We start from the raw sequence: 25,721 nt of genomic DNA on the forward strand, positions 1-25,721 counted from the left end.
TCAGGAGATGCTCTGTACTCCAATTATATGTCCATGATATGGAGTACCATACCTATCCCAGTTAGGGAAATAAACAATAAACTTAGCTTTAACTCATTAGAGCCTAGTGATGACCCCCAAGCGTTTTTGCAGTTACATCCTATTGACACCTCTAAGCATCAGATATTGTTTGTTCATACTTGCCATTGTGTAAACTTTCAATATTATTTGCATACAATTTATTTGAATTGTAATAATTTTCATATTTCTCTAAATATCTCAACAATTGTGTGACAGACAGAACTGCCTTATATGAAAGCTCATAGCTATTTGAACAAAATTATGTGAGCAGTGTGTGTGTTGCTTAAATGGTTACTGAGATATTGTAAGCTGTTTCTACAACATTACAAAATATTTGGTTCACTATAAAAATTCTGAAACTCACAAGGTTGAGTAATGACTTACTTGAAAAAACAGTGAAAATAAAAACATCATCTATGCAAAATAACAAAAGCAGTAATGTTGACACATCGAAATTCAACATTATCAACATTATCCAACTTACCTTACCTTTCAGTGATTTCCAACTAACATTTTGCAGGGGGCAAGCCCCCTTGTGCCCCCAACACCCCCTGATAATTATATATACAAACTCTGAGATCACACTACAGTGAGGAAAAGGGTACATTTGCCAATCCCCACTGTAGTGCAATCTCCAAGAAGAATGTCAACCTCTCAACAGAAAATGCAGACTAGCATTCATTGTTGTGGAGTCAAACATATCCAGTTCAGCATTACATGAACTGGAAAATAGCCTTTTGACCATACAAATTTGTGTGGCTGCCATCTGAAATTTTGATAGTAAACCAAATATTTAATATGTTGATTATGGCTTATCAAGTCCAGTTTAAGACCTAGAATCAAATGAATGCAAACATTGTAAAATGACTTTGTGCTGAATTATTTATCATTTAAAGTTTTTCACAATGCTTATGATTCTAGAGATATAAACACTGGATTTGTGAGGTGATAATATAATTTATTTAAAGGCTCAGGCCACATCCTTTGGGAGTTAAGTACACATTCAAATGAGCTCCATTGGTGGGAATGAGTGAGAAACCAACATGCTCATCCCCTAAGTGCTAAATTGTGTCAATGCTCTATCTCAACTGGCTGACTAGCTACTATCCTAGCTACACTTTCTGCTTACATATTCCTGTATCCTCTTACCATATCTCATGATTAGTCTACCCTAATTACATCTTCCCCTCTTTATCTAAGTTTCAAGTTCACTTCCTCCACAAATGCTTCTACCTTCCAAATGAACAAAGCCTTACTACCCTTAGTACTTTGTAACCTAGTATTTTGATACTACTTTGGAACCCTCAACTATTGAAAACTGCATTTCACATTTACTGACTGATTTTATTGTAATAGTTTTAACTCATTGTAAGATGTGTTTATTATGAAAGATATGTTTATTTTCTCCCCAGGCCTTCACTGAAAAGGGTCTTGCAAGTCCATTCAGGCAACCCTAGTAAGAAATGCAATATAGGAGTTGAGGGCACTAGGTATATATCCAAAATAGTGTAAAATAAGGATGGGGCCATTATCATAACCATTTAGTATGTTAATCTAAAAATGAGCATTATGGAATCTAATGCCATTAAGAAATTATGGGGATTAGAGGAAGTGAAGCAGATTACAAAGTTCTGAAACATCCAAGCACTCCATTTCCACTTCCATCACCACCACTACCAGCAAATCTGAACTCTCCAGCCAAGCATTTAGGTTGGAGTTGTTCATGAATTAACCTACTAGAAGGATAGAGCTGATTGAGAGCAGGACAGCAAGCCATAGCCTTGTGAAGAATACCACATCTAAATAAAGCCATATATTGTTTGACTTAATGTTACCTGGTTAACTGCTGTCCCTTTGTGATTAACACTAAATTTCTTGGCAGTTTTGCCTTTTTCAATGAATATTTTAACATTTCTAACTCCTTTAGGTGTAGATCTGGCAATGAGAAATCTATAAAGTCTTCAATTTCATCTTTCCCTTTGGTCTTCTCACTGAGCATTTTATACATGATGTACATCAAAATGGGTCATTGAAAGAATTTCTGGTATTAGCTGATCTCACTGGACAGCAGGAGGCTGCTGGTTTTAATAGTGGTAATCCACAAACTCTCTTCTCCTCTGGTGATTTACACGTGGTCATATGAACTGATCTGATCTTTTCTTCCCTTTACTAGTCTGGTAAAACCTACTTTCCATGTGTCTTTCTTCCATGCTCCTTTAAGAGCAGATTATTGCCTTTGGGAAGAGTGTCAGAAAAGACCCTGCTTCGGATACCAAGCAAAGTATAGTATACTTGTCCTCTGATAGATAGCTAGCACCAGAGTATAGTATACTTGTCCTCTGTTAAATAGTTAGCACTTGAGAAAAGTAGAGGTGATTGTTAAAGCCATAATCTCAACACTTCATTAAAGTTGGAAAAATATACCTTTCTCCTTAAAAATTGTTAACCTTGTTTCTTGACTTTCTTAATGATTCTCCTCTTATTTTCTAATCTGGTGTACCTATTAGACTACTGGAGAGCCTGATGAACATCTGGTTCTGAGCCTTCTTCCCCTCAGGCAGACTGACCACTTGGAGGTTATTCCTCTTACATGTGTTTCTAGATTATATAGTTTAAATTGTAGTCTATGGGACTACTTGGTGAGATCTTCTATCATCTCAGAGTGCCATGCAGTTAAAGAGCTGTGGTTGAAAGCTATTGATGCTTTTGGGTAAGATAATGTTGCGTAAGAAGGATTTCTCTAGACTTCAGGCTTAGCCTCATGCCTAGCAGCAGCCATTTTGACTTCTTGCATTTATACTAGTGCTGCTTGCTCTAGCAATGCCAGAGAGGTAAGGGAATATTGGTCAGCCTTACAATTAAGTGAATCCTGGTTGGCCTTTTAGAGTTTTCCTTGCCCATTTCCTCTGATCCTTTTGTGACATCCAGAGTAACAATTATGTATCTGTCATTGAAAACAGATTATAGTGACAAAAAGTAGCAATGGGATGTCCATCAAATAAAACAGACCTTGATCTCAATTCAGTGGGCTTTCATGTTATAGAAATAAAATTTAGGGTTTATCTCAATGACAGTTTATTATACATGCCCTGGGGTATGCTGAAAGTCTTAGGGAACCACACTGCCATATGCTCAACTTCATGCATGTCCCAAAGAACAAACTCCTGTTGTACATGGTGTGAGAAATGTATAAGATCCACTTTGGCACCCTAATTAAACTCTAGAATTCTACAGTGAGAAGGTATTGAAACATTTATCAATCCCAATGCACAGAGCCATGCCCCAAGATGGAAACTAGCTTTTATAATTTTTATTAGATACACTTAAGAACAGATTCATATGCAAGATAGTATTAGAGTAACTGTTGTTGATTATCTGAAGTGTCACACATTAAGAGCTAGAGAACTACTGTAATAGAACTATTGGGTTACTTTTGGTACAATTAACCATAATGTGTGTGTGTGTGTGTGTGTGTGTGTGTGTGTGTGTGTGTGTGTGTGTGTGTGTGTGTGTGTGTGTGTGTGTGTGCGCACGTACGTGCGTCTGTGTGCGTGTGTGTGTGTGTGTGTATGTGTGTGTATGTTCATGTGTGTGTGTGTGTGTGTGTGTGTGTGTGTATGTGTGTGTGTGTGTGTGTGTGTGAATGTGTTTGAGCCTGCACAAGTGTATGTGCATATACTAGTGTTGTGGAGAGTCTGAAAGAGCTGTGCTTCCACATCAACATACTGCAGTATCTTTTCCTACTGCTCCTCTGTAACAGGGCTACAAAGCAGTCTCTGAAGAGAACCTTACTGCATTGTATAGTATTTCTGAGCTAAGTTACCAATCTTAGTAAAGCTGAATAGTTCATTTGCATATGTGCTGCATACCAGTTGTCTGCTTAATGTGCAGTGTTGTATAGTAATGTATCACTGTACCACTCCTTTTCATTTGTCTGTCAACTGGGAATTGGCATTATACTTGTATTACAAACTTTACTTGCCATGTGTAGTAAGGACCATTTCTCTGAATCTCACCTCTAGTTTTATGCAATGTGTTCTAAAAGGTTGAAAGTGTACAGAAAAATGAAACAGTGCAGGCCACCTGCCAAGGAGATGATGGACATGGTTAGATAAATACATACCTATTCTAGATGCATTTCATTAAACGCAGCTAATCTAGACCTGAAGTTTATACTGTATTGAACAGTGTAAGTAGGAGACAAAGGCCACTAATAAGTGGACATCAGCTGGCAGAATAAACTGTAGCTTGCAATCCAGATTTCATACCCAATAATTACAGTAATAATTGCTGGAAACACAGAAATAGCACTGGCATTAAGTGATGCCACAAGAAAAGAATGATGGATGACACCATGGCTGCAGAGCACTGGAATGTACATGTCCCTCTGAATCTTACGATGCATACATTATGGCACCTTAACTTTCAAACCTATTCATTTATTGAAGTAGAAAGATGCCATAGAATGCATTTTTGATTAAGTTGTGTATTCTTTTTGACAAGTCTGAAATGTCTTGCTGCATTTTTTCTAGAGTGGGGACAGAATGTCCTATTCTTCCAAAAGTCAAGCTGGACATTTTGGATTACTAGGGATATTCTGAGACCTTGGTACATCACTGAGATAGATTATTGTAAGGCAGAAATATTGCATTGCCCCTAGGAAACTATTCTCAGAATGTCCCACCATTCCAGGATGAGAACAAATTTTATTTTGCTTCCTACAAACTGCAAGCATAATTCAGCCCATCAGCCAAGGAATACATTTCAGTGCTAAACAGAGGAAGAATCAAGCTTTATATGCTGATCTATCAGCATCAGAATGTGTGCGTTGTGCTTTTCTGCTGTACCATGTTTCACTACAGTAATGGTCTTCAAGGCTGCTATATGGGAAAATAATTGTCCACTGCTTTGACAATACACTGTACTCACCAAAATTTATTTATTTTATTTATTTATTTTACATTTGTTAACTGGGAAATTCCGAATGGACCAGGTTCATTTTCAGCAGAGGCCCGGAGAGAAAAGCTCCAGCATCAAGTTATACAAATACAGTACATCCAGCAATAATACACAAAACAGGTTACATTGTGTATGCTGAGAATAGTAATATAACAAGAAATTAATAAAAACACTCCAGGTAAAAGAAGATCTAGAACATAGGTAAAAGACAATGTCAGTTACAGTACATCCAGCATAATACACAAAACAGGTTTTATCATATATGCTGAGCATAGTAATATAACAAGAAATTAATAAAGCACTCCAGGTAAAAGAAGATATAGAACATGGGTAAAAAGACAACGTCAGTTATACATTTGTAAGAGAACAAAATATATCAAGTAAGATTCTATAGTTAAAAGTACCCTTTCAGATGACCAAGCCTACAGGGGATCAGAGATCCAGCATGTGATGAAAGAGGAGTTTGGGAAGTTAATAGTAGTATGGGTGGGGTTATGTGATACAAGGGCATAACCAGGTACTAAGAAGGTGCGATTTGAGGGAGTTTTTGAATATGGATGTGGAGGGGGCAGTGGACACGGATAGGGAGGAAGAGAGTTCCAATTTCTGGCAACGGTGTGGGAGTAGAGCGCTTTCCCCTGCATTATTGTTAGCCTTGGTGATGGAGAGGAGAAAGTTTTCACTGGATCTTAGGTACCGGTTTGCAGTATAGCAGTATGTAGGTTGGATAATGAGGGTTTTTTTTCAGGATATTTGAGAATATTGTAGGCTGTGCCCAGCTGGTGATAGTTAAGTAGCTGTGGTAGCTCAATCCATTTTAGTTCTTTTAGTGCAGCACAGTGATGGGTTCTATAGGTTGAGTTAGTAGCAAACTTGGCTATTTTATTGTAGCATGATTCTAGTTTGTCTAGGTCACATTGTCTGATTTGGGTAACGATTGGTGCTGCGTATAATAGAGTTGAGAGGAGGTGGCTTTGTGCAAGAGTGACTCTTGCTTTTTGTGAAAGAAAGGACTTATGCCTGTATAGAGAGCCTAGTTTTTTGTGTACTAGTTTTATGGTATATGATTGCTTGAAAGCACAGAGCCTAACCATTCCAACAGAAGAACCCTGCTCCATGGTTTTGATAGTTACAAAATTCCCATATCTCTGGTCTCTTGGTGACATACCACCAGAATACATGGATGACATTGAGGACAGGCTGTGCAGTCTAGGAAACAATTATCAAGCAATGTGTGCTGAAGAGGATGGAAAGAATGATGAAGGCTCTGAATTCTGCTTTGGGTATAAAAATACCTGTGCAAATATTTCTAAGCAGAAATCTTAAATCTTCTAGACTTTGTTGCTTACTTGGGAGTGATGCAGATGTCCTCCCATTGTTTTCTTGTAAATTGATTTTCCAGTCTCTCTTCCTAATGTTTTTTAACCTCCTCTGAATGATTCTTCTGGGTATCATGCAATATTTTGTATGCCCCACTAATTATCCATTTTCAATAGTAGGTTATGTTCTAGAATAGAATAAAAACTTTACCAGAACAGGCCTTCCGTTTATGCTGTCTCTAACCTGTAGTCTAAACTTCTGCTTAACCTCATCCCTCTGTATTACTTTTCCCTCCCTAGTTATTTGCTTCCAGTACCTTGGTTCCTTTGCCAGTTTTATCCAGCAAATTCCAGCCCCCCATCTTGCCTATTTTCTGTGCCCCTACTTGAAGTAATTCCAGTTGACAAAATCTCCTTTCTCCATCCTCATTTTGGCTCAGTTCTTAGAATACCGCTACTTTATGAATGCGATATTTTGTATGGTTGTTCTTATTCCACTTAATGATCTACATCTAAAATCCTGCTCTCTCTCTATTTCTAAAACTGTGTTTCATCATTATTATGTTCCACTTTTGACCTATAACCTTCTGCTTGTGTTGTGTATATAAGCCTTAGTGGTGTAATCTAAAATATTCATTCAAATCAGATTATCCTAAACCACCTTGTTTTATGAGAATGATCACCTCTTGCCCTCTTCCCCTTCCAAATAAATTTCAACTCTTTATTAGTTATTGTCCATGACCTCTTCACAAATTGACGTAGTAAGGTCCTACTAATTTTTAATACTATTGTTTGCCAAAAAAGTAATTACTATAAAATGGAAATCAAATTCTAAACCCAAGTTCAACTGAAGTAATGAATATTGTAAAAGAGATAAAATAACTGAAGATGGAATCATTAGAAAAGGGAAGGAATGAAATACATAGATAGAAATAAATGGAATTTGTGGGAACTATATGTGCAGATTAAAGTTTAGGAAGAGCAGTGAGGTTTAAGCAAAGGCAGGAAGTGAGCAATGTATGTAATGCTGGAATGAATGATTTTTTTTAAATGAAAGAAAACCTATATGTAATTCATAATGCATATACATGATGAATGTTAATATAGTTTGTTATCTTTTCTATTAATGTATGGGTGCCTGTGTCTAACTAAAATAATGATGGTGCCTGTCAGGATGGTGAGCTACAAGTTGAGTGGCAGGTTACCCTTTAGGTGTTTGAAATGCCTTTCTGACCCTTCTTAAAGTAATGGAGCAGGACATTTACAATCTGCCAAACTGTTGAGTCCTTCAGAAAATGAAAAGTACAGAAAGATAGTACTGCCCATGTGCCTAGAGACAGACTAGTGCAGATTTCTTCCACTGCAGTGAAACTGTTATTGATTTGCTGAAGTGACATGGTGACTTTTAATTGGTTATCTGTATTTCATTTGTTTTATTACATTCCAGTTGCATAATGCATTAGCCATTAAAAATCATTAACAAAAACAGTAAATGACACAAATTCAAAAATGACTCTATTAAAAATTACAAAAAGTAAAATCAGTATTTAACACATTTATATGTCTTTGTTTAAGAGTACAGTGACACTGTATCATCTTGACATCTCTGTTTTTTTGTTATATCACTATGTGATTCTGTATAAGGGAGACTCTGGCAAAGCAGCAAATGTACAGCTGACAATCACCATAATGGCAATAAAATACTTTCTGCCAAACCGATCCATTATAAGTGGCGAGCACTATAATTGTAAACTTCTTTTATTTTACACCTCTTCATCTGATTTAGTTCACATGGTTTTAAGTGTCATGCTAACTAAAAGCCTTCCTGTTTCTTGCTTTTTTTCAGAGCCATTCTGTAACAGAACATTTGATGAGTATGCTTGCTGGCCTGATGGAATACCAGGAATGTTTGTAAATGTCAGCTGTCCATGGTACCTGCCTTGGGCCAAGTCTGGTAAGAAACAACAGAAAATTAAGAAATATTTTGAAACTGCACTAGTTAATTTGTACTGCCACACGTGTCTATGTAAGTGGAAATAGGATGTTCTGGTTCTGGGAAACTGTTTTATTTCTCAGGGTTGGTAAAAGCAAGCTTTTGATTGCTTCAGAAATATGAAACTAATTGCATTATTATGCCAACAGAAACATATTCACCTGAGGGAATGGTTATCCTGAGTAATGATTTTAATGGTTATAAGTTGTTATCCTGATTATAAAGCAAAATTTTAATTTCAGGTTTGAGTTGAAGTCTTTTACTTCTTAGTTTACAATGTGTCCAGGTTGGACTTCCTGTTTATGATGTGGTTCATATTGTATGGCCTTAAGTCTGCATGCAAAGAGGTGCTGGTCGATTAAGCCCTGTTAAAATGATTGGTGAGTCATCTAAACTATGATTTTATTTGGTACCTCCTGCATAAGTCCTTATTTTACTGGGGACAACACATTACCCACTGTAAGCTGTTATATGATTTTCTGAATGACATTGTTTCTTGACAAACGTATAATGTAATCTGTTACTGCATGGTGGTGGTTGTCTTTCAGCTTTTCCTGGTTAGGGGTCACCACAGCGGAACTCCGGTCCGCTGATGATTGGCAGTAGATTTTTTTAACGAACGACAAGGTGCCAGCTCGACGTCCAACCTTCAATGAAGGCACGCCCATTTACACTTGTCTTTCGAACGCCCATCCAATAATCTGTTACTGCATATTGTTTGGAAATAAAACAAATTTGGGGTCTACTGTGAACCATCATGTTTCATTTAATTTATATATGATTGTTCAAACCCAAAAAGACTTTATTTGATCAGCTTAAGGTTGATAGACAAAATGGCAGCATTTCCAAGGTCACAAAAACACAAATAAAAATAATATATATATATATATATATATATATATATATATATATATATATCTATATATATATACACACACACACACACACACACATATATATATATATATATATATATATATATATATATATATATATATATATATATATCTGTGTGTATATATAAATATATATATATATGTGTATGTGTGTGTGTGTGTGTGTATATATATATATATATATATATATATATATATATATATATATCTAGAGAGAGAGATAAAAGTAGTGGGGAAAGGGTATATGCCCTCCCCAGCTATAACAGCAGTCTTGTACCAGTATGGTGATCAGCTGTACTGTTGATCATCCATGGTTGACATAACAGCTGTCCGTTATTTGTCGATTCAGTCCAAATGAAGGAACCTTTACCTATAGGAGGTTTTGTTGATTTGGAATTATGAAATAAAAGATATCTGGGAGTGGGCAATAATGCCTAAAGTTTCAATTATAATGAAAATGTCAGCATTGGGATCGAGTGTGTGTGCATGTGCAAGATTCTGCAGGTAAGGTTTATAACAAGGGCTAGGATTAGAGGATAGATGTAGTGAATTGACTGGTGAGTGATATGCTTGCAGAGTATGTATGGGTGTGTGTGTACGTTCTGTGAATCTTGTGAAGTGACATTATTACAGAAAGGGCATATAGTACACTAATGTGTAGTGTTAGGGTTAGCGTACATGAATAAGGTTGTGCAGGTGGATGAAGTACCCCATTCCCAAGCTTAGTCATATCTGATAATCCTAAACCTACCTCTGCCACTAACACCCATAGATTGGCATACTAAATACCTTTTTCCTAATAATGACACTCTTCAGACATCAGAAAAATAATGACTGCAGTTACTAAACTCTAATAAAAAAATAAAGAAGACTTTATTCACCTAGCAACATCCAAGGATAAACTGGTTTTGCTAATACAGCATCAACAATGTTAACCAAAACAATGTATCTAATATTTATCTAGTAACAAAAAGTTTGTCACATGATCATTGAAAAGACATCTCCTGTTTCTTCTTTCGGCTGCTCCCGTTAGGGGTCGCCACAGCAGATCAACTGTTTCCATTTCTTCCTGTCCTCTGCATCTTGCTCTGTCACACCAACCACCTGCATGTCCTCTCTCACAACATCCATAAACCTTACCTTAGGCCTTCCTCTTTTCCTGTTATCTGGCAATTTCATCCTTAGCATCTTTTTCCCAATATACTCTGCATCCCTCCTCAGCACATGTCCAAACCAATGTAATCTTGCCTCTCTGGCTTTGTCTCCAAACCTTCCAACCTGGGCTGACCCTCTAATATACTTATTCCTAATCCTGTCCATCCTCGTCACACCCAGTGCAAATATTAACATCTTCAACTCTGCCACGTCAAGCTCTGACTCCTGCCTTTTGTCAATGCCACTGTCTCCAACCCGTATAACATAGCTGGTCTCACTACCCTCTTGTAGACCTTCCCTTTCACTCTTACTGGTGCTTGTCTGTCACAAATCACTCCTGAAACTCTTCTCCACCCACTCCATCCTGCCTGCACTCTCTTCTTCACCTCTCTTCCACACTCACCATTACTCTGAACTGTTGATCCCAAGTACTTAAACTCATTCACCTTTGCCACCTCTACTCCCTGCATCTTCACCACTCCTCTATCCTCCCTCTCATTCACACACTTATATTCTGTCTTAGTCCTGCTGACCTTCATTCCTTTTCTCTCTAGAGCATATCTCCACCTCTCCAGGGTCTCCTCTACCTGTTCCCTGCTCTCACTACAGATCACAATGTCATCTGCAAACATCATAGTCCATGAGGACTCCTGTCTGATCTCGTCTGTCAACCTGTCCATCACCATTGCAAATAAGAAAGGGCTCAGAGCTGATCCTTGATGTAATCCCACCTCCACCTTAAACGCTTCCGTCACTCCCACCGCAGACCTCACCGCTGTCACACTACCCTCGTACATATCCTGTACCACTTTTACATACTTCTCTGACACTCCCAACTTCCTCATACAATACCACAACTCCTCTCTAGGCACCCTGTCATATGCTTTCTCTAAATCCACAAAGACACAATGCAACTCCTTCTGACCTTCTCTGTACTTCTCCATCAACACTCTCAGAGCAAACATCGCATCTGTAGTGCTCTTTCCTGGTATGAAACCATACTGCTGATCACTAATCATCACCTCCCTTCTTAGCCTAGCTTCCACTACTCTTTCCCATAATTTCATGCTGTGACTGATCAGTTTAATCCCTCTGTAGTTACTAAGACATAAAATAGTTAAATGGAAAGTATAAATGCATTTGAAATATATCTGAAAAATGCACACACACGTATTTTATTTAGATATATATGTGATTGTTTGTTAAGAGCACATATATTAGGGGTCAGTTAATTTTTTTTAATTTTATGTGTGTGTGTGTGTGTGTGTGTGTGTGTGTGTGCGCGCGCGAGCACGCTCGTGTGAGTGAGACATAAGCAACAAAAATATTGAGATTTAGGGTGATTGCAGTTAATGTGTTTAGGATGACAGCTCTTGGCATTCATTAATGAAGTTTTACTATTTTTTTTTTCTAAATAAAGATGTATTCAGGTAGCCATGCATTAACTCAGAAGTATTCACATCAGGGAACACCAGTATTTTCCAAACGACATTTCTATTTATATGCAATATTCCATCTTTTTGAATTCAGAAATGTAGCAAACATATGTAGCTGTTCATTCCTTCTTATCCAGGCCTGCCAAAAGTCATTCAAAAATCTTTTCCACAAGAAAATGTGGTCCAAATTAATATTACATCAGAATCACACATATAGCATTTCTCAAGAAATCCCATGACCAAGTCCACATAAATAAGTAAGAAATTATTGTGCCTTTTAACTGTAAATAACATTTATATAGTAAAAGGCATTCATGTTTAACACTAAATCCAGTAAATGCAAAATGAGTGTTTTGCATCTTTCATCATATGAACTAACTTTGTTTAGCCAAAATTCTACTGCCTCTATTCTGTCTTTATCTATTATACTGGAAATACAAAGACTGTATAACCATAGTTATGATAAAATTTAGTGTACAGATCTTTAAACCTTCCAACACACCAAAACATTCTTTAAACATGCTGGGATAACTTCTAGAACAGGGGTGTACCGCCACTTAACATACTTGACAAGGTTTTAGGGCCACATTACCATGTCCAGCATGTATCTGTCCATTCAAAACAGTTTGGTGCAGGACATACAAAGAGCCAGATAAAATGCTTTGGTGGGCCAGATTGTGGACCTAGGGCCATCTGTTGGACACCCCTGATCTAGAAGGTTTAAACATTTTTTCTAAATAAGCAAAAATTGTCTCTGACTTATCCTTTCTCAGAAATAATTTGATTATCCAGAGTGTTATCAATAGATTTATGAATCTTGGGTAAAATGAAAAATGTTTGCATCATGGGAGTTTCTCCATTAATTCCTGCCTTAATTTGGCTGCAATTTAACCTGGATTTGCAGAAAAAAACCTGTCTTAACCTTAAAGCCCTGCATGGGATCTAACATCATCATCATATAACAAGTGGGGCCTGTCAACTGTCTTAAGACTTCATTGTCATAGTCCACCCAATTCTTGACTACTGTAACACACACTTTCTTAGGTAAACTGATAGTAATATTTTTGTATTGCTTATAACATTGATTGGAGAACATCGACATTTCAAAAGTCCATACTCTACCACGCATTTGGTGGGCAACAGCCTCGATGCATGTAAAAACAAACACAAAAAAATAAGTAAAAAACATCTTTTTTTTTTTTGTGGGGGACAAGCCCCCCCTACCCCACATATATAATTATATATATATATATATATATATATATATATATATATATCAACTCAGATATTGCACAATATTGAGAAAGGGCATATTCCCCTACCCCAAATATTCTGCAATCTCACAGTGTACTATTAAAACTTCGAACATCGGAACGTAAGCTGTTCACAAATCTGGTTTACATGTCCAATTTTCAAAAGGTACATAGGTTGAACTACCAAAAACCAATACACACAAAGTCAAATTCGACTTCTGAAGTCCGTTCCCCCTTAGCAGCAGTACGTCCGGACTAGATCCATACTGCACATCGTTAACAGTACTGTTTGTGCAGGGGGGCAAGCCCCCCTGCACCCCCACACCCCCTGCCATTTATATATTCCAACTCCGAGATCACACTACAGTGCAGGAAAGGATAAATCTCCCGATCTGCACTGTCCTGCGATCTCAATACAAACATCGCCCATGTATGCACCACTTGCTAGACTACATATGGCCGAGAATGTCATGCTCGACTGCATTGGCTCGATTGCCATTATGCAGTCGGACATATCTTTTCGACATTCCAACCGTCAGCTACTGCGTTTTCTGCATTCTGAATACTATTCGTGTCAGGTTCACACAAGGCACGTTCACCATACTAATAGTAAACCCAATCTCACAGGTGTCAAATGTTTGCTTAGTCTACCAAATATGGTCGACTAAACAGATGCCACCCAGCTCCAGCATTGACAGTGTTCAGCATTTATATATATATATATATATATATATATATATATATATATATATATATTTATATATATATAAACAAAACATAAGAAACTTTTGCTGTTTTGGAAGCAACATAGAGGCTAGGCTATTCCCGGTGTTTTGGTCAGCCTTTTATTCATTTAGATCACATTTTGAATGCTTTCATTCGTTGTAAAATTTTCAGGTAAACTTCATCAGAAAATGACATAAAATGAACCTAGGCTTAATATTTAAGTGGTGTGGTGAGCAGGGATGGGTTAAGGAGTTCTCTAATCCATGAACATAGGCTTATTGGATGCCACAGTGGTGCAGCAGTTTGCAGTGTTGCCTCACAGCAAGCTGTTCTCTAGTTCAATTCCTGGCTGGGGTGCCTTGTGTGCAGAGTATGTATGTCCTCCCTGTGTTCATGTGGGTTTCGTCCAGGTGCTCCGGTTTCCCCCCATATTGCAAAGACATGCTTCTGGGCCATTTCTCACCGGGCTTTTGCTGAAAATTGGCTTCTTCCAAGTTGGACTCTAGTAAACAAATGTTAAATAAAACTAAATTATTATTTAAATGGCGTGGCAAGTGGGGGATGGGATAGGGAGATACTTAATCCATTTAAGGATGCTGGAAATGCTCAGGTTTTCATTTAGTCCTGGTAGTATGTCTGCTTGCAATTGTACCTGCTATTTTAACTCTTTAACTAACAGTAAGATGTCTGTGTCCCATAGGGGGTTTGGTAATCCCAGGGGATCTGTGACTTTTTCAGTTGCTGAAAATTGGAATTCAGAGACCTGGGAGCAGGCCCTACTATGCCTGGCTAGTGCATTGTAAGGGTCTCATTTCTGGATGGCTCCCACATGTTCTTTTATCTGGATCCTAAGTAGTCTTGTGTTTTTTCCAATGTAGTACATTTCACATTGAGAGCATACTGCAATGTAAACCATGTTGAGAGTCTCGCAGTTTAAATGGTCTTTTATGCGAATAAACACCTGTGCGGTGGTGAGACATACCTTTGCCGTTTAAATGACAAAATTGCACCAGTGGCATTTCCCGCATTGGTGCATGCCTGGGGGTGCATCGAGGGTGTGTACCTGCAGCCTCATTTCTGGTTCAAATGTGGCTTTGAGGGACACACTCTTTTTGTAGAAGAATTTGGCTGGTTTCCAAGAATTAGGGCTAGCTCTGGGTACTGTGCTATGAGTGCCCAGTTTTTATGAGGATGTCTTTGACGCTGGTGGCATCTAGAGAGATGGGCAAGGGAAACCTTGGAGTGGTGTCCTCTGCTGCTTGAGCTTTGGGATGGAATCCATGTTTTCTGTCCTTGTGATTACCACTCACATGACTGGAGACTAGATCCTCTGGGTAGCACCTTTCCAGGAAGAAGTTCTTGAGGCACTGGCTTTTGAGGTGGAAAGAATCTTCCTTACTAACAGTTCTGCTTAACCATATGTACTGCCCATTCATGATGTTCCGCTTCATGAAGGAGGGGTGCTGGATGTGAAAATCAAGGTAGCTATTTCAGAAGGTGCTTTTTTCTATGGAGGGTGAATTTGAATGTCTTGGACTGGGGATCTATTTCATCCCCCACTCTCCACATCAGTTAAACAATAAGCCTAGGTTCATTTTATGTTATTTTCTGATGAAGTTGGACTGAAACCTTTACAGTGCAAGAAAGTGCTGAAAATGTGATTTAAAAGAATAAATGATTGACAAAAACACTGGCAATCACCTAGCATCTATGTTCCTTCCAAAATAGCAGAAGATTAAGTTTTTAAATAGTTGTTTATACTTTTGCATTAGTGGAATTACCATATATATGTATATATGTATATATATATATATATATATATATATATATATATATATATGTGTGTGTGTGTGTATGTGTATGTGTGCGTGTATGTATATTTATATATATATATATATATATATATATATATATATATATATATATATATATATATATATGTATATAAACATACATAGACATACACACACACACACATATATATATATATATATATATATATATATATATATATGTATATATATATATATATAGGTCTACTTTTCTTGTTCAAAAACACACTTCTTCGAACAAGAGAAACCCAAGGCCCACTGTAGCGAAAATGCACTTAACTGAAAGTGCACTTTCGGGAAAATCAGTTTACCAAAGTGCAGTACAGTGGGGATAAGGAAATATACCTTTCCCCACTGTATTGCGATCTCGGAATTGTATATATAAATAGCAGAGATCGGGTCTGGCAAAGTGAAACACATTTTTGTAGGTGGGCAAGATCTCCTGCACCCCCACACCTCCGCTACTTATATATGAAGAAGTGTGTTTTCGAACAAGTGAACAAGAAAAGTAGACCCATATATATATATATATATATATATATATATATATATATATATATATATATATGTGTGTGTGTGTGTGTGTGTGTGTGTGTGTGTGTGTGTGTATGTGTGTAAACAGAAAACAAACTCATGTAGTGTACTTCAGACAAATTCACAACTATGGAACTATTGAAAAACTTGAAACCCAATAAAAAAATAGCCCAAATTTATTGTCAAATATGGTCGACTAAACAGATCTGTAGCATAAAGAGTGTTCAGCATTTATATAAATATAAACACACACACACACATACATACATACATACATACATACGTATACACACACACACACACACACACACACACACACACACACACACACACTCACACTCACACACACACACACACACACACACACACACACACACACACACACACACACACACACACACACACACACACACACACACACACACACACACACACATCATAGGATCATAGGAAGTTATTGGACTGTTTGCCCTGAGGCTCTTGTAAGCCTAGCCAAGAGTTTAGCCCATGTTTAAACAAGGGGATCCAGTATCTGTCTGCCTGGAACGACATGGTCGACAGACCACAATGCTTTGCCAGAGGTGGCCTGCACCTGTCGCCCCTGGGATTCTGGATACAGGCTAAGGGTCTTGCCGCCCCTATAGTGTGTTTTCTAGGCAAGGTTCAAATGACAAATTCACCACCGTAACAGGAAAAGGCAAGCAAAAACTCAGGGTAATGCTACTCAGTGCAAGAAGTCTAAATCTCAAAATGCACTCACTCGGGGCACTCCTTAAAATGGAGAACATCGATATCTGTGCAGTGACTGAGACCTGGTTCAAGGCTCCAGAGAGCACCCCTGCATTACCAGGCTATAACTTATACCACACTTTTCGGCCCTCTAACCTGGACCAGAAAACCAAAGGCAGAGGTGTGTCCATATTCATTAAGAATATCCACACCTCCAGGCTAGTTGCCCAGCATAATGCATCCGAGGTTATCCAAGTGCAACTAACTCTGGGCAAAACTGCAATCCAAATTGTAGCTTACTACAGATCCCCCACCATGCCCCAGGATTCCCACTCCTCTTTTCTTGATATACTGGAAAATATTAGGGTTTAACCAAACACCCTAATAATGGGCGATTTCAACTACCCCACCATTAACTGGGAAAACTACTCATGTACCGACTCCTTTGCTCAACACTTTCTGAAATTCATAAATTCCAATGCCCTGGATCAACTTATCCACACCCCCACCAGGGACAACAATATCCTAAACTTAGTCATTACCAACATGAGTGACCGGTGTTCCACACCTGAAGTCAACTCCTCGTTGGTCAGATCCAACCATAACTAATCACCCTAGATATCCGTATCTCGCCCCCACCCACCATTAAGGAAACCGCAGTAAAAAATTTCTTCAAAGCCAACTTCATGCTTCTTAAGACAGAAGTGGCAAACTTCATGACACCCATGCAGATGGACAATACAGTTACGACTGCTGAATCCTACACAAATGCACTCTATAAGCACTTACACGAGTGCATGGATCATGCTATCCCAAACAGAACCAAGATGCTATCTTCCAAAAAAAGAAGCCAGTCTGGTGGTCCCCTGCCATAAACAAACTCTACAACAGAAGAAAGAAACTGTTGCAAAAAAAAGTAAAATCCCATGAGTTGAGGAGCTCCCTTGTCAGTGTCAGTAAGAAGCTGAGATCCTTTATAAGATCCTCCAAAGCTAGCTACGAAAACAAAATCGCCACTGATTCTAAGGGCAACCACAAAGCATTCTATAGCTATGTCAAGAATCTCAATGGCAACACCCAGATCTGCTCTGAGTTACAGCACAACGGCATGAAAATTACATAACCAAATGATATTGCCAACATCCTGACAGATAGGTTCAGTGTTAACTTTACGCCCCTCTCACCCCTTAAAGGGCCCATATCTGTAGAGGAAGAATGCAGAGTCCCTATGCAGGTAAAAGCTGCACTCTCTAAAACCAAAAACACAGCATCTATGGGACCGGACAACATCTCAAGCTGTGTTTTACACGAACTTCAGAACGAACTGGCTACCCACCTAAGCACCATGTTCAATCATAGTCTCACATCAGGCTTTGTGCCCGCTGAATGGTGCACAGCAACAGTTATCCCACTCCACAAAGGGGGAGCCACCACTGATCCTGGGAACTATCACCCTATTAGCCTTATGAGCCTGGTCTACAAGGCCATGTAACATATCATCATTGAACTCATAAACAAAGACATTGGTAACCTCCAAACTCTGGACCCCACCCAGTTCAGGTTTGTGAAAAGCAGATCATGCCTTCTGAACCTGATTGACTTCTTTGAGGCAGTCACCAAAGCCGTAGACGAGGGTAAGGTGGTTCACACAGCCTATCTTGACCTCACCAAGGCTTTCAACACCATCCCCCATTCTGGAATTATAGCTAAACTCACTAAACGAGGTATAAATCCCTACATCACAAGATGGGCTGCCAACTGGCTCACTGACAGAACCCACACTGTAAAAGTTGCAGACTCCAAATCTGACTTCAAACCAGTGACAAGTGGAGTACCACAGGGTTCAGTCCGGGAACTTCTCCTGTTTGGTATCTACTTCTCTGAAGTACAGGCTAACACAGAACGCCTCTGGCTAATGAAGTTCACAGATGACTGCAAACTAGGAGCCTTATTCAAGTCCCCAAATGATGTGGACATCCTGCAGAAGGGCCTCACTGAGACAGATGCCTGGTGTCAGAGGCATGGCCTCAAGCTCAATGCCAAAAAGTGCATTCTCATCCCCTTTGGTAAAAACTCTGTACCCATGAACTACCACATAAACGGCAGTCTACTTAACGCCAAATGTGTGATAAGAGACCTTGGGACCCAGGTGGACAGTAGTCTCTCCTTTGATAATCACATCGCCACAGAAGTACGTTAATCCTTCTCTATGGCACACCTCATCACAAAAAGGTTCTTATCCAGGAAAAAGGAGGTAAATGTTCCCCTCTACTTGGCACTCATTAGACCCATTACAGAGTACAATGCTTTTGGAATGTACCTCACAAGACATCTGGAGCAGCTGGAAAGGCCAGAGAAGTACCTCACAAAGAGGATTACTGGCCTCAAACAGATGCCCTACACTGACCATCTCAAAAAAACTCCAGCTTTACTCTGTAGCATATCACCTGCTCCGAGGAGATCTCTGCCTAACATATAAAGCTATGTTAAGCCCAGAGCTGTTGGACATGCTACACCTAAAGAAATCCCAATCCCTCAAAGCTACACACTCTAAGGACCTAAACCTTGTCACCACAAGAAACAGGACATGCTGGAGGGATAGATTCCTGTCCCAGAGACTTCCTATACTCTGTAACAAGCTACCCATCTATGTCAAGCAAAGTTCCTCATTAGCACTCCAAGAAAAATCTTGATGAGTGATGGGCAATAGGAAATACACCCTGGGGATCACTTCTGTGGCTCTGCTCGACAGGGGCACAGGAAATTAACTTTTTTGGGTGGCATAAGCCAGGGAACCTTGTTGGCTAGGCATACTTAGGCCGTTGGGCCAATAGCCTAGTACCTACCTATGAACCTATAAGTCAGCATCCAAAGCGCCTGTCCAGCAGGGACACAGGTGGAATCCCAGGTGTGGATTTTCTGTTTCCCATCCAGTTATCTAGGTTGTGCTTGAAAAGGTATAATGAGGTACTCTGTTTGATGTGGAGAGGGAGTGTGTTTCACAGATGGGGGAGTCTCTGGGACACAAATCTGTCCCATCAACAAGTCCTATTGATGTCACAGACAAGGATGAGGTCACGATTGCGGGTTACTCGACTGGAGCTTGACTTGTGGATATGCAGCAGTCCCATCAAGGCAGTGTCTGAAATTGCTTTGCATGCCAGACAGAGATCACCTCTGAGGAGTCTGTATGAAACTGAGTAGAGAGACAGGACTTTTAGCCTATCTCTGTAGGGTAGATGCTTGAAAACCTGGATTCTTCTGGTGAGGAATCTCTGTGGTCTCTCCAGCTGCTGCTTGTGCTTTGTGAGGTACATGCTGAAGGGGACATTGTGCTCAATAACTGGCCTTATAAGTGAAGAATACAGGAATGTTATGACCTCCTTGTCCCTGGATGAGATATCCCTACTTATAGGTGGGCCATGTAGAAAGGTTTCCATACAATGGAAGTGACATGGTGGTAAAAATTCAGGTTGCTGTCAACGGAGTGCCCAAATCCCTCATGACTTATTGCGTGCTTAGGCATTGTTATTAATGTGATAATATGTGGGGTCATCACTCTCCCCAAAGGGGATGATGATGATGCATTTTTTGGCATTCATCTTGAGGCCATGTTTCTGGCACCAGTCATTTGTTTGAGTGAGACCATCTTGGAGGACGTCCACATCACTTGGGGAATAATGACCATGCCTAGTTTGCAGTCATCTGCAAACTTGTTCAGCCATAACCCACTGGTTTTGGCCTGCACCTCGGAAAAGTATATCCCAAATAACAGAGGCCCCAAGACCGATCCCTGGGGTATGCCACTTATTACGGATCTACTGCTTGAGGTGGCTTCCCCTATTTTGATTAGGTGGGTTCTATAAGTGAGCCAGTTTGCTGCCCATCTGGTAACATATGGATTGATGCCCAGTTGAGAGAGTTTATCTGTTATGCCTAAGTAGAGAATAGTGTCAAAGGCTTTGGCCAGGTAGAGGTAGGTGGTGTGCACTGTCTTCTGCTCGTCCATAGCTTTGGTGACTGGCTCAAAGAAGTCGACCAGATTTAACAGATATGACCTCCCCTTGACAAAACCAAACTGTGTGGGGTCAAGTGTTTGGAGGTTGCCAATGTCCCTGTTAATGAGGTGCATGATAATCCATTCCATGGCCTTGCAGATCAGGCCAGTTAGGCTGATGGGTCTATAATTTCCCGAATCAGTGGTCACTCCACCATTGTGTAAAGTGATGACAGTGGCTGTCCTCCACTCTGCTGGGATAAAGCCACTACTCAGACTTTGGTTGAATACGGTGCCTAATGGTGCTGCAAGTTCATGCCTGAGTTCATGTAGGATGAAGCCTGGGATGTTATCAGGTCCCATGGAGTCTGCATTTTTTTTATTTTAAGAGGGCAGTGATGACCTGTTCCCTAGAGATAAGGAGAGGGGAGCAGGTACTGGGGATGTCCTGATTTACTGATGGGGGACAGAGGGGTGAAGTTTTCACTGAATCTGTCAGCCAGTATGTTGGTTATATCTACAGCATTTGTGTATGTGGTGTCCTTGATCACCAGTTCTGAACAGATCTGGGTGCTTCCTTTGAGATTTTGGACATATGTGAAGAAGGCCTTATGATTGTCTCTAGTAGATGTGGCCAATTTGGACTCGAAGTTGGAGTTTAGAGGATTTCACTAGTGCTCTTATTTTCTTGTTCAGGCTAAGAAAGATTGCTTCAAATTGGGCACCTGTCCTTCTTGGTCCTGGACAGCAATTTTTTTCCTTGTGTTATATAGTTTATTTATTGCAGATGTCCACCAGACAGGTTTACTCTTCCTTGCGGAGGAAGATTTTGTCATGTCAGGTATTCCTGATTCCATGCATCTATATATAAGTGCTCGCATAGTACTTTGGTGTAAAGTTGGACATTGGTGCCAGTTCCAACAGAGGGGAGGGGGCTGTGAAGCTGTTTATACCATACCATCCCTCAGGAGGTCGTAATCAGCTTTGGAGAAGTTTTTTTTGTTTGACCATAGCTATAGGGGGCTCAGGGGAGATGCTGACTTTGAAAGTGACCGCTTTATGGTCGGATCTTACAAGGGAGGATGATACTGTATGGGTGCTGCAGTGGTTACTCATGTTGGTTAATACCAAGTCAAAGATATTATCACTTCTTGTGGGTGTATAGACTAGCTATTTCAAGGCATTTGCATTGATAAAATCAAGGAATCTCTGGGCATTTGCATTCTGGCATGAGTAGTTTTTCCAGTGTATGGTTGGGTAGTTAAAGTCGCCCAGGATCAGGGTAAAGGGATGAATCTTGATAGATTCAAAGAGGTCCAGATAGATGGAGTGGGCTTCTTGAGTCAAATTTGGGGGCCTGTAGCTTGCTATGATTTGAATAGGGGCCTTGTCAATTGTTAATTGAACCTGGAATGTCTCCTGTGCATCATACTGTTTGACCAGCCTGGAGGTGTGTGTGTCTTTAATATGTATTGAAACTCCACCTCCTTTAGCTTTGCAACCCACAGTTTGTGGTCTGAATATATGATAGGATGAGTAAACAGGTAAGGTTGTGGTGCTCTCCGCAGCTTTGAACCAGGTTTCTGTAACTGTGCAAATGCCAGCATCTTCCAGGGATAAGAATGCTTGCAATGAGTGCAGCTTAATGTTTAGACTCCTAGCATTTAGCAGCATGACCTTTAATTTGCGTTTTGTTGAAATTTTTATGTTGGTTTTATCAACTTCAGGACCATTCCTAAAAAAAGGCACTATGGGGGAGGCAAGGGCCTTTGCCTGAAACCTGAAGTCCAAGTGAGACAGATGCAGGCCATCTTTAGCATCGTGGTCTGTCAATCATATCTTCTCAGACTGGGAGGTACTGGATCCCCCTGGAATGACACCAGAAACTAAGCCAATTGTTAAAGTCAATCATTTTCTGTTTGTATTCAAGCATCATTCTAGGTGACGGTAGAAAGCTGCTTAAGGCTAGGGACATCAATGCCTGTGACACATATTCAGCAAGCTCAATCATGTCTCTCTTCATATAGTCTGAGGAGGTACGTCTCAAGTCATTCACCCCAACATGGACTATGACAGAGTCATAACAGTACCTGTTGTTGAAGGACTTGATTGCGTGTGTGAATTGGCAGATTCTGGCACCTGACAGACAACTAACAGTGACTTTCTTCTTATCCAGCCTGGTGAGAGGCACATCTGTGTGTCTCACAATGGAGTCTGCATGACTAATATGTTGGGTTTATGGTTAAGCCTTTGTGGTTGTGAGACATAGGTGTGTGGACTATGCTTGGGAGGTGGTGTGAAGGGTTGCGGAGTTCGCATGTGTTTTTGCTTCTGAGGTTTCCTTTGTTTGGGTATGTTTTTGTTGAGAACCTCCACATATATGGGTGTGTGTTGTGTAGTTGTGGGTGATATTTGAGGTGTAGTGATTGTGTTGATAACCTTTTCAGTGCCAGATATACTGGCTGGTGAGGGGGAGAGCATAGACTCTAGGTTCTTAATGTAATTGCATCTCTCACAAATTGTGTTCCTAGGCGGTAATAGTAGATGGTTGTCCGTGTATATGAGGCAGTTGCTACAATGTCTCAGGATGCCCATATCAACCAGGCTGGCAGGAGAAAATGTAGGAAATTGTCCATCCATATTTGTCAGAATCTGAGGGAGAGAAGCCAGGGAGAGCTAAGTGGTAGGCCTAAAGCCCAAGTGCTTAAACAAAAACTAAGAGGCTTAGAATAACACTTCAAATTTAAACAGGTTAAAAACAAGCAGTAATAAATCCAGCAGAAAAGATGCAATTGAACACTTTAGAAAACAACAAATTGAAAAAGGGAGGTGATGATTAGTGATCAGCAGTATGGTTTCATGCCAGGAAAGAGCACTACAGATGCGATGTTTGCTCTGAGAGTGTTGATGGAGAAGTACAGAGAAGGTCAGAAGGAGTTGCATTGTGTCTTTGTGGATTTAGAGAAAGCATATGACAGGGTGCCTAGAGAGGAGTTGTGGTGTTGTATGAGGAAGTCGGGAGTGTCAGAGAAGTATGTAAGAGTGGTACAGGATATGTACGAGGGTAGTGTGACAGCGGTGAGGTCTGCGGTGGGAGTGACGGATGCGTTTAAGGTGGAGGTGGGACTACATTAAGGATCAGCTCTAAGCCCTTTCTTATTTGCAATGGTGATGGACAGGTTGACAAACAAGATCCGACAGGAGTCCCCGTGGACTATGATATTTGCAGATGACATTGTGATCTGTAGTGAGAGTAGGAAACATGTGGAGGAGACCCTGGAGAGGTGGATATATGCTCTAGAGAGAAGAGGAATGAAGGTCAGCAGGACTAAGACAATATATGTGTGTATGAGGATAGAGGAATGGTGAGGATGCAGGGAGTATAGGTGGTGAAGGTGGATGAGTTTAAGTACTTGGGATCAGCAGGTCAGAGTAATGGTGAGTGTGGAAGAGAGGTGAAGAAGGGAGTACAGGCAGGATGGAATTAGTGCAGAAGAGTGCCAGGAGTGATTTGTGACAGACAAGTACCAGTAAGAGTGAAAGGGAAGGTCTACAAGAGGGTAGTGAGACCAGCTATGTTATATGGGTTGGAGATAGTGGCATTGACAAAAAGGCAGGAGTTAGAGCTTGACATGGCAGAGTTGAAGATGTTATGATTTGCACTGGGTGTGAAGAGGATGGACAGGATTAGGAATAAGTATATTAGAGGGTCAGCCCAGGTTGGAAGGTTTGGAGACAAAGCCAGAGAGGCAAGATTACATTGGGTTGGACATGTGCTGAGGAGGGATCCAGAGTATATTGGGAAAAAGATGCTAAGGATGAAGCTGCCATGTAACAGGAAAAGAGGAAGGCCTAAGATAAGGTTTATGGATGTGTTGAGAGAGGACATGTAGGTGGTTGTTGTGACAGAACAAGATGCAGGGGACAGGAAGAAATGGAAAAAGTTGATCTGCCGTGGCGACCCCTAACAGGAGCAGCCAAAAGAAGAAGAAGAGAGAACAACTAACTGAAAAAGCAAGATGAAGTAATAGAGTAGGAAGAGGAAACGCAAATACTGTAAAAGCAATTGAATAAAGTTTTATATATATAACACACACACACACACACACACACACACACACACACACACACACACACACACACACACACACACACACATACACACACATACACACACACACACACCAACTTTGAGACCACTCAAACTCAAAGTATAAAAAGAAGAACAGTGCAATGCTTGCCTATTCCACTCTTCTGCACATCTGACTACCATGACAAGCACTGATGTTATGAGCAGTGAACATTTGGCCAGCAGTAAACAAAAGGGCTCCTACAAATTTTCTGTAGTGAAAAAAACTTGCAGGGAAAGCGTTGACTTTTGTCTGCTTTCATAGGTTCATAGGTTGATACTAGGCTATCTGCCCTAGGGCATTTATACGCCTAGCCAGAGTGTGTTTGGCTATCGCCACCCTTTTAGATTAGTTGACTGTGTCTCTGTATAGTAGGTCACAGAAGATAGCCCTTTTAAGGTTAGTTTACTGTGCCTCTGTCTAGTAGGGACACAGAAGAGATCCCAGGGGTAAACCTATGATCTCCCATCCAGTCGTCAAGATTTCTCCTGAAGAGGGTCATTGAGGGGCTCTGCCTAACATGGATTGGGATTTTGTACCAGAGAGAGGGGGGCCTCTGTGATACGAATCTGTCCCTCCAGCATGTCCTATTTATTTCTGTGCTGAGGTTTAAGTCCCTGTAGAGTGTAGCTCTAAGGGATTTGGATTTCCTGAGATGGAGCATGTCCATTAATTCTGGGTTGGACATGGCTTTATACGTCA

The 25,721-nt window shown here is 40.1% G+C and overlaps 1 protein-coding gene across 1 annotated transcript in view; it reads left to right on the forward strand.

Moving 5' to 3' along the window:
• The window catches only part of GLP1R (glucagon like peptide 1 receptor), a 3,029,130-nt gene that overhangs the window by 965,725 nt on the left and 2,037,684 nt on the right, over nucleotides 1-25,721 (forward strand). The window contains exon 4 of the mRNA XM_044084828.1: nucleotides 8,185-8,292. Within this exon, the coding sequence (XP_043940763.1) occupies nucleotides 8,185-8,292 (108 nt within the window). The remainder of the gene's footprint in view (nucleotides 1-8,184; nucleotides 8,293-25,721) is intronic.

This window comes from Protopterus annectens, chromosome 1.part1 (assembly GCF_019279795.1).
Source record: "Protopterus annectens isolate FY-2018-M chromosome 1.part1, PAN1.0, whole genome shotgun sequence".
NCBI classification, from domain to species: domain Eukaryota; kingdom Metazoa; phylum Chordata; order Ceratodontiformes; family Protopteridae; genus Protopterus; species Protopterus annectens.